This window comes from Conger conger, chromosome 6 (genome assembly GCF_963514075.1).
Source record: "Conger conger chromosome 6, fConCon1.1, whole genome shotgun sequence".
Lineage (NCBI taxonomy): Eukaryota > Metazoa > Chordata > Actinopteri > Anguilliformes > Congridae > Conger > Conger conger.
Genome location: NC_083765.1, coordinates 32,266,564 through 32,285,642, shown reverse-complemented (window position 1 = coordinate 32,285,642; position 19,079 = coordinate 32,266,564). Strand labels below are relative to the sequence as shown.

At 44.7% G+C, this 19,079-nt stretch overlaps 1 protein-coding gene across 2 annotated transcripts in view; it reads left to right on the top strand.

Moving 5' to 3' along the window:
* The window catches only part of LOC133130380 (phospholipid-transporting ATPase IA), a 125,869-nt gene extending 106,838 nt beyond the window's left edge, over positions 1 to 19,031 (top strand). For both annotated transcript variants that reach the window (XM_061244940.1, XM_061244939.1), the window contains 8 exons: positions 769 to 847; positions 1,904 to 1,965; positions 2,254 to 2,310; positions 2,991 to 3,098; positions 9,133 to 9,221; positions 9,639 to 9,731; positions 14,369 to 14,460; positions 16,093 to 19,031. In XM_061244940.1, the coding sequence (XP_061100924.1) occupies positions 769 to 847; positions 1,904 to 1,965; positions 2,254 to 2,310; positions 2,991 to 3,098; positions 9,133 to 9,221; positions 9,639 to 9,731; positions 14,369 to 14,460; positions 16,093 to 16,190 (678 nt within the window). In that variant the 3' untranslated portion in view covers positions 16,191 to 19,031. The remainder of the gene's footprint in view (positions 1 to 768; positions 848 to 1,903; positions 1,966 to 2,253; positions 2,311 to 2,990; positions 3,099 to 9,132; positions 9,222 to 9,638; positions 9,732 to 14,368; positions 14,461 to 16,092) is intronic.
* The last annotated feature ends 48 nt before the right edge of the window (positions 19,032 to 19,079 follow it).

The window sequence follows — 19,079 nt, the reverse complement described above, 5'->3', positions numbered from 1 at the left end:
CATGGAATTACTTGTTACATTTTATATTTATTTGCTTTGCTGCTCTGTATCTGTCCTAATCCGTTGAGTTTTGTACATTTGACTGGAAAATTTGTTGAATAAAAGGAGAGAATTGGGCCATGGAGGGAGAACGGGGATTTAAAAATCTGAGTTTTTGTAGATTTGATTTCACGGCTGTTTCACGCTACATCACCAATCGCTGTTTTCTTTGGCCTGTTACGCACATAGCTTTCATTTGAAACAGGGTAGCTTTGGGGATCGAGTATTGATTTAAAAAACGGGGAAAAAATGTAAAGGCTTCTTTATGAACTCCTTCAAAGTTCACACGTACGCACACTACCTCGCCTGTGCTGCCCGTACCAGACCAAAGCTTGGGCAATCTCCGCCCGCCTTTTTTGTGAACTGGGGACAGGCAGTTCGTTGTGCAATATCAGAATGTAATGTTTTTCTTCCAGGTCCAGTTTAAGGCTCCTGTTTTGTCTCTCAGCCCAAATGTTCTAGGCTGTTGAAAACGTTAGAAACACAGAGTAGAAACGCCACCCTCCCCCCCCCCCCCCTCTCCGATGCACTGTGAGTGGACTCGTGCACCTCGTTCTTCCCTGTAGCCTCACAGGATACAAAGTGGCTGCCAGTGGGGGTGCTTTCACTCCCGGGGCCTTACAAATGCGGGCCTTATGGGGCGCCGAGCGATTCTAAAGAGGCTGGGGTCGGAGGTCGTGTGGTCAGTGGCACGGTTCCCATGGCTCTCCCCTGCTCTCTCCCCTGCAGGTCTTCTGGGCCCATTGTCTGAATGGCCTCTTCCACTCTGTCATCCTCTTCTGGGTCCCGCTGCAAGCCTTCCGGCATGGTGAGTGTGTAACTGTTTGTGTGTCCATTTCTGTGCGTGTGCGTGCGTGCGTGTGTGTTTGTATGTCTGTGTGTTTGCGTGTGTCTGTGCACTCATGTGCATGCGTGTATGTGTGTGTACATGCGTGTGTGTTTATGATTGTGTGTGTTTGTGTGTGTGTGTGTGTGTGTGTATGTCCGTTTGCTACAAGCGTCGCAATGAAGGTTAAGTGGCAAGACACTTACCTTGTCTGAAATATATTCGCCTTTCTGGGTGCACCCCACCCCCTCCCCCCAATCACACATTCTTAGTAGCTGAAATTCCCAAAGGAAAAAAAAGAGAGACGGCACCAGCAACAAGAGCGCAGGAATGAAGAATGGGGGCTGCAGAGTGGAGATGGAGTGTGATGGGAATTTCAGCCGAAAGACCACACAGGGCTCCGTGTTCCGTAAAACAAAACAGGAAGTCCCCGTCTGTGATTGACAGCCTGTTTTAAATCCCTGTAAAAGAGTTCCAGCAGACTCAGCCCTCTGAATGATGAAGCCTTGCTACCTGTCAATCACACGTGTTTTGTTTTTTATGGCATTAAAATGTACGTATGTAGCAGTTGGAACCAAACGGGCGTATTCCTTTAAAAACTCCGCATTCTTATTGACTTTAACAAATTGAGCTGACATGGGTCTGTCTCTGTAAGGTACAAGATAATGTGTTGCAGAAATCTGTGAGAATGTACAGTATTCATGGAACTATTTTTCCGCTGGAATAGAAAAGAGTGTTTGACTTGTCCAGAGCACAATGACTGATGCCTTTTAACAGTGTTTTAGTTCCTCTTCAGCTTTAGCTGAGCTTGATGCTTCTCCGTCATTGAGTCCTGTGTAGCGGTTCATTAGTCCTCCATTAGGGCTACAATCTTGCATGCTCGCCAAGGTGTTTACGTTCAGAGTTTACACTGCCGTCCTGCCGTCGACCATTTCCTCCTATTAATGACATACCCTCTGTAACCTTTTCAGTCATCTGGGAACTGTAGTCTCAAAAAGATGAGCTCTCTAAAAGCCGGAATGTTGATTTTTTTGACAGATACGGTGTTTGGAAACGGAAGAACGCCTGACTACCTCCTCTTAGGGAACATGGTTTACACAGTAAGTTATCAAATGTTTACACTTTTGAATCCCAGGTGGTCTTTTTTTGCCTCAGTGAAGAGCTGGCCATTTGTTTGCCTTTTTTTGTGGAAATATAAATAATAATAAATAATACATTTCTGAATCAATAGCCTGTGATGCTGTAAGGTTTTTCTGTCGAGTTTTGAGTTTATATGAGCCTATTTAATAGGGCAAAATGAGTAGGGATGAACCAGGTCTATATTTCACATTTGACTAATTGTGATAAAAATATTGTTCATTGGTGGCTTAATTCTGTTCTTCTCCTAGTTTGTGGTGATCACGGTGTGTCTGAAAGCTGGCCTTGAGACTTCTTCTTGGACTATGGTGCGTTTATTTCACTGTACTTTATTTTTACCCACAATTCCCTATCGTTCTACCATTTCTACATCTCCTGGTCTAGGTTCCAGGAATGCCATGGTTCCTTAAAATGTTTTTAAAAAATTCGGGAAAGTCATGGAATAATCTCATGTTCAAATAGTCCACTGTCATTGAAAAGTCCGTTAAAATGCTGTAAAAATGAAACGCAACTATTCTGCACATTTAAATGGGCAGCAAATATTTTCCAACTCACTAAAGTAGCCCTGTACTGCTTAGCCCTCACTATTCTTCCAAAACTAAAATCTTGAAATGTATACATTTATTCTTCAAATGCCATTGGAAATATACATATTTCTTTGAGTGGGACCCCTGGTTTTTTTTCTTCTTCTCCTCCACTCTTTACTCTCTTCTACACCATCTTGTCGTTGTTCTATTGGTAATAGATGGTAATGCACTGTATGGAAGCACAAAGATGTTTTCATATGCAGTATGTTTGATGTAGTGACCAAAAAGAGTTTGAGAGCAGTTTTGGTGTCTGTAGATAAAACGGTTGAATAGATGTTGGGATTCTCTTACATGGTGGTATGAGTGGTTTTGTGATATGGCAGAAATGCGTAGATGTTTGAGAGACGTGGTGAGGTGAATAGAACGGACGTGATGTCTTGACACCCTTCATCTCCCCGCAGTTCAGTCACATCGCCATCTGGGGCAGCATCGGTCTGTGGGTGGTGTTCTTCATAGTGTATTCCTCCCTGTGGCCTCTCATCCCCCTGGCCCCGGACATGTCGGGAGAGGTAGGTAACCCCCCCTCCACACACACACACACACACACACACACACACACACACACGTACCCATCCACCCACCCACACCACACCCACACTCTTACAGCTAGGCATGATGGGTACTGTTCCACAAAGTTAGCACATAGGAGACATCATCAGCCTTACCTGGGGATCTTTCAGGTTTCATACAACAACAAGACAACAGGTCCAACTTTTTCTATGGTCTCAGTTCACAAAGTTGCCTCCATTATTATTTTTCTCTTAAGTGTTCATCTGCTGCATAACCTAGCTGCTACTTTGCAAACTTTTCAAATCAGATTGACCACAAAGTACACCTTACCTGACCTGCACTTCAAGGGTTTTGTCCAAGGCTAAAATGTCACAAAAACAAAATAAGCAAACTGATTTTAAATGTAGAGCAGGCTCCACGTGAACATTCTACATTGATTTCTCATTATAATTCAAGCCTGCCTCTTTGATATGTGGTGTTTTATAAGGCTACGATCAATTCTCCGCTTGCTTAGTCAGAATCGCTCAGATCAGCGCAGACGTTTCTGTACAGGAATGTCGGAGACCGCTGTTCAGCGCTCGTCAGAGGAACCTGCTTTCCCCGGCGATAGGGTCAGCGCAATGCAGGCAGTCAGAAAAAAAACGATCCAAGCTGCATGTCATAAAGAGGGAGCGTGGGTCCCAGCTCCGGAACGGATCCAGTAGCACCCCCCAGGTCCGTGGAGACCCATAAAACACTCAGCGGAAGTTGAAACTCAAGGAAACTGCTTGGAGTTTTATGGAAATGCACATAACTTAGCTTTACGAAAAGCCGCAGAAAAGGCCTCTGATACGTGTAACGCGTCTTATATTGGCTGACTCCTTCGACCGGTGTTTTCAAAGGGAATGAGTTGTACTTTAAAATGTGGCTAGTAATTTGCACAGCCCTTTTGACTCTGCGGTCAAGCCGCTCACTCGGGGTTCATAAATCTCAGTGGCTGCTGGTTTAATGGGGACCATGGTCTGGAGCAGGAGAACATGGATGCACATTTAGGCAGTAACCTGGAGAAGCACCAGCTTGGAAACCAGCATTAGGGCTGAATTGGTGATGATGGTGATGGTGATGATGATGAGGAAGAGGAGGATGAGGTGGCGACAGTGGTAATCTATGATCATGAGAGAGCGCTCTGAGGACTGTGTTGGAATTCTAAGTGGCTGGATCCCGTGAATGTGCCTGGGACAGACACTAAGAACAGTTTTTTGTTCTGTAGTGCCTTGAGCCCTGTGACCTTTGACCCTCAGCATTACAGCGGTGTGTGGTCGGAGTCGTTGGGATGACAGTCTCATCAGAGTCGCCCTGGAGAGGAGATTACCTGCATGTGCATGTGCACATGTGTGTTGTGTTTTATGTGTGCAGGTGTGTGTGTGTGTGTGTGTGTGTTTGTGGTGTGTGTGTGCGTTTTATGTGTGCAGGTTTGTGTGGGTGTTTGTGGTTTGTGTGTGTGTGTGTGTGTGTTTCTCGTGTGGGTGTGTGTGATTGTGTGTGTGTGTTTCATGTGTGCAGGTGTGTGTGTGCGTGAGCAGGTGTGTGTTTTTCTCTTTATTGTTTGCATGTGCGTTCCTGGCGGGGCTCCACTGAGAGGGTGTGTAAATCAGCTGAATTATGCGGCAGCGTGTTCAGCACTGGAGGTGTTCTGCTGCTTCCAGGCAGCCGGAGAGAGGGGAGTGTCCTGAGAGTGGCGGCGTTTGTTTTCCATCGGGGGGTAAACACATTTAGAATTCCTCACAGTGCGCTGGAGACTCCTGGGACCCGGGGCAGGACAGGGGGGGGCGGTGGTGCCGGGTGTCTCCCTCGCAGTGAATATTGAATGCGGCTGGATACTCAGATATCCCTAAGGAGTCACCCACCCCCCTACCCCATTTATTTTCAATAAAATCCATCTGATTGCATAAGCCTTAAAAGTTGGAGGGGGGCCTTCATTCTTGGCAGAAGCCGATCCAATCCCCCCCCCCCCACACACACACTCATCAGAACAGTCTCCCCCCTGTTCCAGTCCATTGTACAGGGTGCCTGGCCTGGGCCTTTCCCAGCTGGTCAGGAGGAGCTGGGCCACACCGCACACTCCCCTCTGAAAAGGGGGAAGGAGGGACTGTGTGAGGGGCAGTGGGCACTGTTACAGAAAGGGGGGATTGGGGGGGTACCCCCACAAAGAGGCTTGATCTTTACGGCCAATGTCAGCCCCGCGTCTCGACTGTTTTGGATTAGCCGAGTTCGATATAAAGGGGGTGAGAAATCTGACGTTCTTTCAGATATGACACAGAGAGAGTGGAGGAGGAGGAGGAGTCGGTTGGCTTTTCTGAATCGCTGTTGCTGCTTTCTAAAGCCAAAGGCCCAGGCCGGGGTGAATAGCAGGTCCGGATTGTTCTCCCTTCACGTTTACCATCACAATGGAGGGAATTAACATTCCGCCACCTACGTTATCACTTCTGGACCGTCTGGGCACCCGGCGCGATCAACCGCATCACCGCAATCGCCGCTTCTCCCGCCAATCACGGTCAGGCAGCCAGAAAGGGCCGTGGATCACATGACCAACCACACCACACATTTTTACCAAAACAATTTTCTAATAACTTGTTGTTATTCTGCAGTGGAAATAATTATGAGGTATAATATAATGTGATTACAGTCTTGCCTTTTTTCACCCTCCTCTGATATTGTCTGAAAGTGTTCTCCGTAAGTTCGTTAGTGGTGGTAATTAACGGTTGTTGGCGGATTTACTTTTTCTGTGTTTAACAAAGCGCTGACAGAATTGCATTGGAATGCTTAATAACGCATGAGGGCAATTGTTTTCTTATCGTCCCCTCTTGGTAGGTTTATCACCGTTTTCAAGGTCTTGCTCTTACCCTGCATTATTTATTCCAGTTGAACTCTAAATGACTCGGGCTGTAAGTCTTTAGCGGGGTGAATCACACACCATCAGCAGTGGCAGGAGTGGTGTTCTCTCAGAAATAAAGGTACGAAAGTACTCAAAAAGGTACAAATGCTGGTCGCTGGGTCGGTACCATACAGGTAGTTGCATAAAATTGTACCCTTGTATAATTATTTTGTACCTTTAAATTTTAAATTATTTATTACTTATTTGTACCCAAAGAGAACATAACTGTACATTCAGGGTACATTTGGGAAATGTGATCCTTGAAGAAGAAAAATGGACCTCCACAGTCACTTTGTTTCGGGGAGTGGAGGAGATCTAGAGCAGACTCGCATTCGGTACATCACAGCGATGGGTGAGATAACTGATGAGGGGAGTGTGGCTGGGACTTAACCCCGGACGCACGGGGTCTCCGGGGTCGTGATAATTACGCACCACAGGAGATAAAGCGCCTGGCCACCGCGACCACTCCCTCGTGAGACCACATGACCGCAATCACTCCCTTCAGCCCCTGAACCTGCCAGGGTGGGGAGGGACCAGGAATGCTGATCGCGCACTCGCTCACGGCAAAGAAAGACGGGGAAACAGACTGGAGACAGACAAGAAGACATGGCCAGGGGAGGAGGGAGAGATTGACGGAAAGGGATGGAGACATTTCATGTGTTTTCTTTGGGTGTATGGTGTTGGGTTTGTAGGTGTGTGTGTGTGTGTGTGTGTGTGTGTGTTTGTGCGTGCATGCGTGAGGGCGTGTGTGTTGTGTATGTGTGTGTGTGTGTGTGAGAGAGGGTATGTGTGTGAATGTCTATTGGATGTTGCATGATTTGAGAAGGTCATGTCTCTTCTAAATGTGCGAGAGAGAGAGAGAGAGAGAAGGAGTATTTGTGAGAGAGAGCGAAAGAGAGAGTGTGTGTGCGCGAGAGTGTGTTTGTGCATATATGTTTGTGTATGTGTGTGTGTGTGTGTGTGAGAGAGAGAGAGCTGTATTAGGTGTTAAAACACCCTGTGTGTCTGTGTGGTCAGGCAGCGGTGGGCACTGAGAGGGTTGGTGTCTTGTGAAAACATGGCGGCCCTGGAACCGCAGACTCAACCATCCTCTCGCCAGGCCAGCTGGACTCATTTCCCCCAAAATACCCTTCTCCCCCAGTGCTCTAGCTCCCAGGGGCGTGGGCGAACCAGGTCTACCAAACACATCTGTCTGTACCTTCTAAAATCTCTTCACAATTACAAAAGCATTGGCACGTTTCATTGCTGCAGAAAGGATATGGCAGCCATGACACAATGCTGAAGCATTGACTTTTTTTCACTTATTCATCACTTCAGCACTAATTGCACATGAGCTGATAAACATGTTATTTAATCCGGACATGGTTAAAATGCTTTGGTATATTTGATACCAGAGAACAAGTGCCAGATTGCTGTCCATCTCGCTTTTATTAGAATGTGTTGCTGGGGAGTTTAGTTAAGCGGTCCCGGTACTTCAAACCGATCATTTTCAGATTTCAGTTTTCATAAATCTTGGAAACAACAATTCTGCGAGACTGCTCTTTGCGTGCCTTTCCCACCACGTCTACGTTTCTCACAAACAAACGCATATTTATCTCCCAGGTGATTTTTTGATTGCGGCTGCGCTCCGTTTGTTTTCTCGGAAGCCTGTGGGAAACGTGATTCCCGCTCTCGACGTGCCGGGCAGGGTGAATTGGGTTTTCTCCCGCCTTCAAAGTACGTTGGCCGACGATGATTGACAGATCGGCTAATTTGCGAACACCTGACACCTTTGATACCTGCGGCTGGGATCCGTGCTCGAGGGGCCCGGGGGAGTCGGATCAGGGAGCCTCCGAGGGGGCCCACCTCCGCCCGGCGGGACAGGGAGGGCTTTGTCCGCCTCTCCCAGTCTGAATTAGCGGATCCGGCACGATCCGCCATTTGCGACGCGGGACGTGTTCTTCGCTCACTGGCCTTTAATAGTTTCTGTGTGACGAGCCAAAGCAAACACGAGAGAGAGGGAGAGAGAGGGAGAGAGGGAGAGGGAGAGGGAGAGGGAGAGGGAGAGAGGGAGAGGGAGAGGGAGAGGGAGAGGGGGAGAGAGAGGGAGAGGGAGAGAGAAGGCAGGCCGCGTGCGACTCGCCCTCAGGCCACTCCTGACTCCGTAGGGTTTGGTCCGTTTCCCTCATTTGTAATTAATGCAGCCTGAGGGATGGCGTTCCCAGCCCTCTGTTGAGGCAGTCTGACTCCATCACTGTGCTTGGGATTTAGTCTGCTTCCTAAATGAAAACTGAGGGGAAGGGCTGTACTGTGATAGAGTATTTGGCTTATGATTTTAGAGAGAAATACCATATGAGTTTGTGGATGGAATAACACCTTTCACCTTTCCACGGAATAACAGAGTCCTCTTATGATGTTTTATTGTCCTTTTGTCAAAACTGACTGCCAAAAGGACAATAAGTTGAAATTGATTTTACTGAAAATGTACTGTATTGACATAAGATATACATACAGTATCGAGATGCTATAAAGACCAAGTGCATGAAAGTGCACTTCACAATAAAAATGCTAACATTCCAATTATTGGCAATCAAAATTATTTTTGAAGGCATTGCGGTGAAGTACTTCCAACAATTTCAGTATGTACAGTTTTTACTTAAGGCAATGAAATATAAGATGACATTTTAAATTGAATAAAATTGAAAGGATGAGCTCAAAGTGATTCTATTTTACTAGTGACACTGTCTGCAGCACCTTCCTGTCTCATTCAACTCTGAAATGACTGAAGTGAAGTTTACAGTGAGATGGTGTGGGGTTGGTGGGTTTGCAGTGTACACGAATACCCATCACATTAAGAGACTCCTCACTCCAAAGATCCCATCTCTCTTTCTCTCCCTCTCTCTATCTGTCCCTCTTTTTCTCTCTCTACCTCTCTCTCTCACACAGGTTTATGTTATGGAAGTGAGGCAGAAGTTAAACTAAGCTTAGTGAATTACCCTCTCGTTATAATTTTTTTCGTAAATCTATCGGTAAAGGGAAATGCGTGTTAGAAAGAGGTGTTGGTGTTGAGGTCGGCTTAATGACCACTGTGTGTGTGTGTGTGTGTGTGTGTGTGTGTGTGCGCGCGCGTCCGTGCGCAGGAGGACATGATGCTGAGTTCCGGAGTGTTCTGGATGGGGCTTTTCTTCATTCCCATCACCTCCCTGGCCTTTGACGTGCTGTACAAAGTGTGAGTGCCTTCCTCCATCACATATGCTGCAATAATGTCAATAACAATAACAAGGGTTCCTATTCATTTAAGCCTTCTGGAGCATAATACGTACAATTACATCATTTTTAAATGCTGAGAAACAATGCTCACATTGTTATTCTCAAATTCCCCATGGGCAGTAAAGTTGTGTGAAGTACTTGTATTTAAAGAGTGTTTGTGAATGTATAAAATTAGTTGGCTCTTAAGTCTTGCTCTAGTTTTGTTGCATCCTGACAAAGGCACTCTTTGCCAAAAGGTGTTAGTGTTTTAAAGTGTTCTTCATAAATGTGCCACTCAAAAAAGGACATATTAAAAAGAGTGCCTTTTTCTTTTCATTATTATCTATGCATGTGTTTGTATTCCTAATATCTAATGTTGATCGATGGTGTCCCACAGAGTAAAAAGGTCCTGTTTCAAGACCCTGGTGGATGAGGTGCAGGAACTGGAGGCAAAGTCTCAGGACCCTGGAGCAGTGGTTCATGGGAAGAGGTACACTGCTTCCTACTTCCATCCTAATCCTACCGAGCCAATCATTCTTCTCATTTTCTGTACAGACAGACAGTATTCAAGAACTCTCTGTAGTGTGTATGTGCAGTATGTATATATATATATATATATGTATATATGTGTGTGTGTGTGCGTGTGTGTGCGTGCACTTGTGTGTGTGCAATGTGTGTGTGTGTGTGTGTGTGTGTGTGTATGTGTATGTGTGTGTGCTTGCATGCGTGCCGTGTGTGTGTATGTGTGCGTGTGTGTGTGCTTGCATGCGTGCAATGTGTGTGAGTGTGTGTGTGTGTGTGTGTGTGAGTGAGTGAATGTTTGTGAGAGAGAAGCAGTCCACTTGTTATGTGTGCTCAGTACATCAGCGCTGCTTTGGAAGTCAGCCTCCTGTGGCGCTCTGCTCTGCTACTCTCCTCTAACTCTGCAGGATTGGAAATGTCATTTCTGTGCCTTAGTGAGCCATAATTGCCCTAAAGCTGCAAGGTTTCTCTCCGTACTGCGAGAGTAATGGAGGCAATTTATTACGTGTGCATTTCCTAGAGCCCGTTAGTGAGCGGTCACTTGGCAGGCAGAAGAGCTTTAATGCTGAGAGCCACTGTGAAAGGTGGTGGTGGAGGGGAGGCAGAAACCATGAAGAAATGTTTGATTTTATTCAGTCTCCCATTATGGAGTGAAGCGTGCAGCCCCTTCAAATGGCCCGTGAATTAGCAACTGTCTGTTGCAGCTTAAAAATCGCAGTGGCAAATGTGAATTACTACGCTTCTGGCACAGGTGGGTGTGAGACACGGCGGTGCTTGCACACTGTTGCTCACGCTCATTCTGCTTAAGATGTGAGCGCACGACGTATATTTGCAGGTGCTGAGGTCGATCGTCTCAAAGGGATTTCAGCACTGACAGGAAGGCTTCAAGATAGTAGCAGTGTCGTGTTCTTTCCACTCTGTATTGCTTGTTGCTTAGCCTTAGATGTTAGTGAGGATTTTGGTGGTGTTTAAAAGTGCATCAGGAAAGTGCAGTGGGCTCCAGAATTATTGGCACCCCTGACTGGCAATGCACACAAAATACTTAAATAACAACTCAAACTCAAAATGCCAACATGTGAAAAATACTTGATTTACTTCATTAATGTTTCAATTGCACAAAATCATACATTCATTTAATAAAAAATACATTTCAGGAAATCAAGGTTTCGGAACTATGGGGGAGAGGGGAATATTATCTTATTCAGAATAATGGCAATAACCGGAATATTGTGTGCATGTAAACATAGTCATCATCTTGCTGTAAAGTCCACCTATGGCCAAAATTTCCTGATACTTGGTGGAATCCATTATACGACTGATCTTAACCAGTGCCTTAACCAGGATCTCTGGAATTAAAACACCCCAAAAACATCTCTGACCCATCACCACGGAGGTTAAAGAGAGCCAGAATCATTTCAGAAGTACGGGGGCCAAATATTTCCTCAACCACTCCTGCAGAAACCAATGATAAACAGTGCAACAAAACATTGAAACAATAAAAGTCTAAAAGGTAACATTATAATAAGCACTTTGTAATTAGTAACACAGGGAGGAACTGGATCAGCACAGCTACATTTGTAGTCATGTATTTATTTCAGCTCTGACAGTGTTCGGTGAATCACAGAACAGAAAAGGTCTGGCTATAAGATGAATTCAGTCACTCTTGGTCTTTCTTATAGAAAGCGGGTTTCTGTCCGGCTCTTAGCCTACACAAATGGGCTGCAAAGCAATAAAATCAAGGTAAATATAAATACGTTAAATATACTCCCACTTGAGAGATTCCTGTAGCCCTGTCCTGTCTTGTCTTGTTGCTTATAGTATAGCCTATAGCAGCCCTACTCAACTCCACGTCCTGTCGGCTGCAGGGTCTGGAGGCATTTGCTTCAACCGTGTGCTGATTTCACTAATTGGCGTATTAGTTGAACAAAGCAGGTCAAATTATTACTGAAATCAGGTGGTGTAGCACACGGCAGGAGCAAATACCTGCAGACACTGCGGCCCACAGCACGTGGAGTTGAGTAGCGCTGGCCTATAGGCTAATAGCTTGTTGTTTTTGATGGTCTACTTTGTAGTCTACTGACAACTCTGACCGTGTGTCTTGTGACTTCTAAGGTAGGCTAGCCTAGTTCTTTATTAGTTTCATTTTTGAAAATGATCTCACAGCATAATATTCTCTGTTAAAAAGAGCTTAAAATACAGCTTTAAATACAGCAGTGCAGCAAGATCTTTAATTGATCCTTAATTTCCAACCTCGATGTGGCCTCTTCGTCTACTGGTTGAAGTAATGACATTATTTGACGGTATCTTGGCTTTAGCTTGATCAAATGTTTTTTGCGGAATTCTAGGCACCAAAGAGAGCTCTTTTACTTACAAACCATACTGCCGACTCAGTCTCTGACCTGATTTACTGAGTGATGTTTTCTGTAGCTTCATTTATTCATCTTATGATCTGGTCCTTTGATGTTTTTGCAGAAGCACTTGATCAGTAAACTGTATGCATTTGATTTGTGGAACAATGGACACTGATTGGATTAAAACATAGCTAATCTTCCTTTTTATGTTTGCATGCTATAAATTAGGCTAACTTTAGGGAATTAGCAGGCAAGCAGGGAATGTAAAAATGGGAGTTGGGGTGGGGGGGCATTGGCCCTGTGGCCCTCTCTGTTCCAGAGCCAGTACCGTGGGTATGAGGTGCTTTTATGTATGTCTGTTTTGATGCCAAACATGCCAAATACATTTTTTACGTTTTCTTTGTGCATTGCCAGTCAGGGGTGCCAATAATTCTGGAGCCCACTATATACAGGCATTACAACTAAATAATTGAATCAGATTCATCCAGTGAATTCAGATTCAGTATGTTAATTGGACACTGTAGGTACAATAAATTTGATTTAAAAATAAAAGGTAAAGTAATATGTATGTAGTGGTGTATCTGTTGTGGCTTTGAGTTTTATAGTCAGTAGTGAGAGCGGGCTGTGTCTGCCTCATGCTTACTGCATCGCTGTGCTGGTGTCCCAGTGCTCTTTGACTAATAGAAGTGTCAGTTTGCAGGGTGTGGGTCAGGAGCCGGGACTTCCTCTGTCTGTCACCAGCGAGACCGTAATTGTGTGATGAATGGCAGTCTGCCGGTTTCAGCTGAAATTGTTTAGCCTTCGGTTTTGTTCTTAAAAACGCCTCTACCTCCCTCTCTCCACGGTTGGAGCTCGCCTGTGATTAATGGGTGGAGCATGGTCTTCATGAGAAATGATCGTGGCGACCCCTGATTCAACACGAGGATAAACCTAATGCTTTGTATATTGTCCGTGTCACTTTTCTACAACTGCGCCCCCTTGATCGTCTGGGTTCCCATGTTTTTCCCCCAACGTTTGTTTGCTTTTTTAAGCTCTTGTTTGGTTGCAAGCTATTATTCCCACATTCTCTGAAATAATCACTTCTGCCTGTTTTCTCTTAGTCTGCTACTCCCAATAACCTCTGGAATTCATCCAGCCTCAAAACTGATACTTGTGTGAGTTTGTGAAGGCAGCATATCAGTTGTAGTATTGTTTAACAGCGCTTAAGCTTGAGGATCAGAGATTGAATGATCATCCTTAATGCTCTTGTGGGATTGAATTTCTTTTGTGTAAGTGATTTATTATATAACATTTATAAGTGGTTTATTAAATGATGGAAAAGGGGGACTTGGTGCGTGCTGTAGTTGATGTCTGTTGCACGTAATGTTTAAAACTGGCTGCAGTGACTGGTCTGTGTCTGGTTAAAAGTGTTCAACTCTTGTCTTCGGAGAAAGCGATTGGGTATTTGTTATTAATATTACCTCTGGTGTACAGTTACTGTCTGGCAGGATATAAGGAAACGCTAAGCGTATAACCCTGGGGACTTTCTGTTTTGACGTGAATACAAATATTGGAGGTGTTGGTGGAGTGGAGAGCATTTGTTTCTGTCAGAAGGAATAAAAACGCATTTTCACAGGCTTTCCACCAGACGATGACTGGGGTCGTCCTGTAATAAATGGCATCGTGACTCGGTTTTAGGAAATGTTTTTGTAATTCCTCTCAGATTAAGGCCTGCTTTCTTCCAAATGGGCAACAGGCAGACTCGGCTGCTGGCATAAATGGTGTATATGGCAATGTTTGCGACAACGCCCACCCACAACCACCACGGTCTGCGATTGGTAGCCCTGGTTACTTCTTGTTTAGGGCCACCAAAATCCTGGAGCTAGCTCTGGCAAAAGCTCATTCACCTTTAGTGTCCCTAGTCACTTTGCTCAATACGACCTTATGGCCATTTTCCTTCACGAGCTTCAGACTTTTTATATTTAAATATAAAACCTTTATTGCGAGTTTAATGATGTTGCTACTGGTATGTTTTGAAAATATTGTTTTAATCCTTAATGACAATGAGCCTTGGCTCTCTGGCTACTCTCCCAGCTCAAAGAGCTGAACTGTCGCATGGCCATTTATAGTCGTCTCCCACCAACTCTATGCATGGTTCAGTGTCTCCTTCAGGGACCGGTGGGATTTGGCACGGCTCCCCAGAGGTGTTTAAGTACAGGGGTAATTAAGTCTATCTGCAGCCCGCCTGGCTTACTGTGTGTCTGTCTCTCCTTAGCCTGACAGAGAGAGCCCAGCTTCTGAAGAACGTGTTCAAGAAGAACACAGTGTCCATGTACCGTTCCGAGTCCATGCAACAGAACCTGCTCCGTAAGTCTCTCTCATTCTCTCCTGAACCCACACGCACGCCCACAAATACGCACGTTCTTACTTACACACACACAAACACGTACACACACACACGCATGGACGGAAAACTTTCACAAGCACGACACCCTAAAGTGGTACCATGTGCTTGGAGGTATTATTACTGGTTACCTTATGGGTTTTTGGGCATGACTGCTTGACATGTCATGTAGCCAAATAAGTCAGGCACCCTGAGGTATTAACCAAAGCATAACAACACATTAATAGAAACACTTCTCTAAACACCGGAAAACACAAGCAGATTATGCATTCAGTAATGCTGACCAGCGCAGTGGGACACAGTGTAATGGCTGCTATTGCCCAGGGCTGAATGCTGTGGACTGGCTCTGGCTCCCGTCATCTCTTACAGACTGGTGAAAGCTGGTGTAGCACAAGGAACAGAACCATACACCATCAGATAGATAGAGCCCTGCTCCAGACTTTACACATATCTGGCCCAGGCATACAAAGCAAGGCTTCATTCCCATCTTTCATATGTCTATGTGTTTGTGTGTGGCCCCATAGTGTATGTGGCAGTAGTTAGGGCTCTATCCCTTTGCCGTTCTGTGGTGCTGTAGTACATAACTGTGATTCCCAACTGCTGGAACGTTAAATGTGTCTGTCACTGTCATTCCCACAATGCACTCCTCTCACTGGCCACACCCACAAACCTGCAGACATGCAGGGAGTGGCTGAGTCACTCAAGGTCTAAAGGGTAAAGGTGAGTCAGGGGGGCAGGCCAAAGGATGTCTGCTAGGTAAGAAACTGTAGCAGTGTGACTGCAGTAGACAGATTGAAAGGTTTGGTAGTTATTCTAAACTCCAAACGCAAAGGTTCAAAGACGGATTTGAACCTGAAACTAAAAGGATCGGTTTGTTGACTTTGCTGTGCTGATGTGGCAGGTTATTGGCTCAGGATTAAAGTGTAACCTTACCCCCTAACGGTTGACGGCAGCCTGGCTTTTGGAAGGGCCTACGGTTTTGTCTCCAGGCATTGTGATGTCATCTGTTAACGGGTAAAACGTTGGCTTTAATTCAAGACCAATGATTGGACGAATGAAAAAGTAGAGTTTCCGAGTGTCTAGTCACGTTTTGCTGTGCTATATGTGTGTTTGTCTTTCCCCTGTCCCAATGCCCTCATCTTGACTAAAACCAGCCATGTGCAACATACAACATTCCCAGGAAACAGGTCACCTGGACACACAGTGAATTCTACTTCAATTTCACAACAGAAGCCATTTCAGTGTAGACTAGTGTCTGTGGAAATTTGCTGTGAGTGAAAGCAGTCTGCACATTGTGGGTGAGCATTTTAAGGAGACACTTAAGTTAAAATGGTCCATTATGAAACCATTAAAACATTGCATTATTAACAATTCAGCACATTTGCCTGATATGAACAAGAAGCCTTCAGCATTTCCATAGTGTATTTAAAGGAAAGTTCTGGAACATGGTTATAGGCTAATGAGAAATTCTGGAGGAAACCAAGCTTTATTGTTGATTCTGTGGTTTTCATGGAGTGTTCGTAGAGAGGGTGATTGCTAATGGCTGTAAAGCCACGACCATCCGCTGACGTTTTTCCCCGCGTTGTTCCCCGCAGACGGCTACGCGTTCTCTCAGGACGAGAACGGAGTGGTGTCCCAGTCGGAGGTGATCCGGGCGTACGACACCACCAAACAGCGCTCAGAGGAGTGGTGAAGCCCCGCCCCCCGGGAGGACACCCACACTTGAAGCGCCGTGCTCCAGCCGCGCGTTGGAGAAAGCCAACAGGAAGTGACAGTTGCGTCCACTTCCTTGAGCTCTTATTTTTTCGCCGAGCGAGAGAGAAAACAGCAGAGGCGGTTTCTGACGGGCGGGAAAGGGGGAATCACGAGAAACAAGACATTTACAAAAAAATAAAACAACAAAAAAATAAAAATTGTTCACTTTCTGTTGTTGTGACATGAGCACTGAGCTTACGTTCCAAGTCTGTGGTCTGAGGTTTCTCACTTTGACCACTCAGTCAAAAGGTGAGATACTCTTTGTTGTTTCAGTTTTTCGGGTTTTTTTTCTTTATATTGTTGGCTCATGTTGAGTATTTTTAGAAGCAAACCTAGAGGGCTGTGCTGAAGAGCTCTTTTTATGGTTTCATTGGAAAGTGAGTAAATGTTAAATGCACTGAAGGTTTCTTGACTTGGACTCCCACGTTGGAGGTGGTGAAAATGACTGAATGAGATGCAAAAGAAAATTGTGCTTTTTTCTTGGAGGTTCAGACACCACTCCATGAAAACTGGAATCTGAAAAATAATAATTCTAGAGTCTAGATTGCCAAAGAACAAAAAAGTGTGTGCAGTGTTTTGTCGCAACTGCAATCTGACATTCACAGATGCAGTTTAAACTTGAAATATTAAAATCTTAACTGAAATATTATGTACAATCCGAAAGCCTACTGAATTGTTCTGACACTCCAGAATGGGATTCTAGTGTTGAATGAACCTCCACAAACTGTACATTCTTGTAACAGTTATTTATTTTTGTGTTATTTTTGCACTCAATGTTATGTAATGTCTATGGTGATATACCAAGCCTTGAAGGCCTTATGTGTGGCATTCTATTGACTTTAGGCGTTTAATTTTTATTTGAGAAGTGGTTCGTTCATTGTGCCTGTCAATTTATTTTCTTTTCATTCTTTCCAAAAGTCACCGTCAAGAGTTATGAAAGTTTTTTTTGCATTCAAACCATTTTGTACACTGCTTCAGTTGCTCTTAACAGTTAATTTCATTCCACACGTTCCTTGGCTGCAACTATCACAACAGTGCCTACCAAAATATTTCCCTGACAGAAAGTATTTCAGATGAAACAGGCTATTATTATTCAGCTCTGACTGAACATCCAACAGGAGAGAGAAAAACCTGTCTTTCAGTCCTCAAGCCTATACACTGCAAAATGGCGGCTAAGGGCCAGTTTTGTCCGACGTGGGACACGGGTGCTTTGCTCATGGGGCACTTTTTAAATAAAAATACAATGGCAGTACAGAGAGGGGGATGGGGGTTTGGAGGTGAAACCACATTAAATTTATTTTCGCGTACATGGCCCTCTTTTCTCTCTATTTTTGTTCTTAGACAAAAACCTTCTTACAATGCAGAGTACATCCCTTGAAACATAAGTGCCATTAGCTTGGGGGGGGGGGGGGGGGGTCAGTTTGCCAGGTATCGACCGTACACGATAACAGTGTCTTGATAGTCATATTTTTATATAGGTCAAGTACACATTTTACATTTACGTGCTTTGTATGGATTGTGCACTCATTTGGATATTTAATTTGTTTACCAGACTGACAAATGTCTTACCACACTTTGTGTGAATGGTGGTACTATTATTATTATTATTATTATTATTATTATTAAGGTCAACTTTGTCTGTGTGTTCTCTTCTCCCTACGGGAGATAGGTTGCTGTATTTAGTGTGTTTGTGTTCCTGCAAGTTGAGAGTATTATTTGTAGGTAATAGTCCGTCCGTGTGCGCATGCGTGAGGTCAGGTGTGCTGAGGTGTACTGTGGGTGTGTGTTATTTGTGTTCCTTTGTGTGTGAGCACGTGTGTGTGTGTGTGTGTGTGTGTGTGTGTGTGTGTGTGTGTGTGTGTGCGTGTGTGTGTATGAGTGTGCGTTCGCTGCTCCGTGTGCATGACGCCGCGTGTCTCCCAGCTACTGCATGGCCACAGTGGGGTCCCGTGGGTCTCGGTCAGCACCCAGGCCCTCATACCCACCCTCCCAAAAACCATAGTGAGGGGCGAGCGAGGGGGTTATCTTTCCAAGCCAACGCTGAACGTTTAATGTGGCTGTTTGGAACCTCTAACACCTGTTTCTCCTGTTGCATACGCATTGTGTTTCCGCCGCGTGGCTGTGTGTTGTGGTCAAAAGCATGCTTTAACTTTTGACAATGTGTCTTGGGATGCATCATTTCAGAATTTTAACTCCTTTTGTAAAAGTTGAAAAAAATATATATCTATATATTCACTTCACACAACCAGTGCAACCAATGTATCTGATAAGGAATATCTGGTGTTGTTTTCTGACTCAAGGCATTGTGGTTTTTGCTTGTTAAGATTTTTAAAAAATGAATACTATTTTTTTTCTCTATATATAGAATTTCTGTCTAGTCAGACCTTCTATCATGATTCCAAAACTCTTTGAATGTTAGTCCTCTGATGTGAAAGTGAGGCATGAACTGGACACAGGAAGTGCGCGATGGAGAAGGCCGTGTTTTGCTTCCTAAACCGTGTGTCAGTGAAAGTCTGTGGCTGCATGACTGGGTTTCAGTGTTAACGGTTCTCTGTTTCTCCCTCGGGTGACCAATGCGTTGAAGGAAGAAAAAAAAATTGCACTTTTTTTCAATTTGGTCGTTTGGTTGTCGTTTATACTGTTGTCCTTATTTGTCCTGACTTACAGGTTTTTGGCTTCTGTTGTGATTCTTCTGCATGTAGCGACTGCAAATTTTAAATGTTCTGTCTTTAACTGCCATGAAGGACTACTGAAATAAACGTTACAAGTGGGGAAAATAGCCTGCTTCCGTTTGTGTGAGTCTTTCCTTTTAGCTTTTAGATTTAGA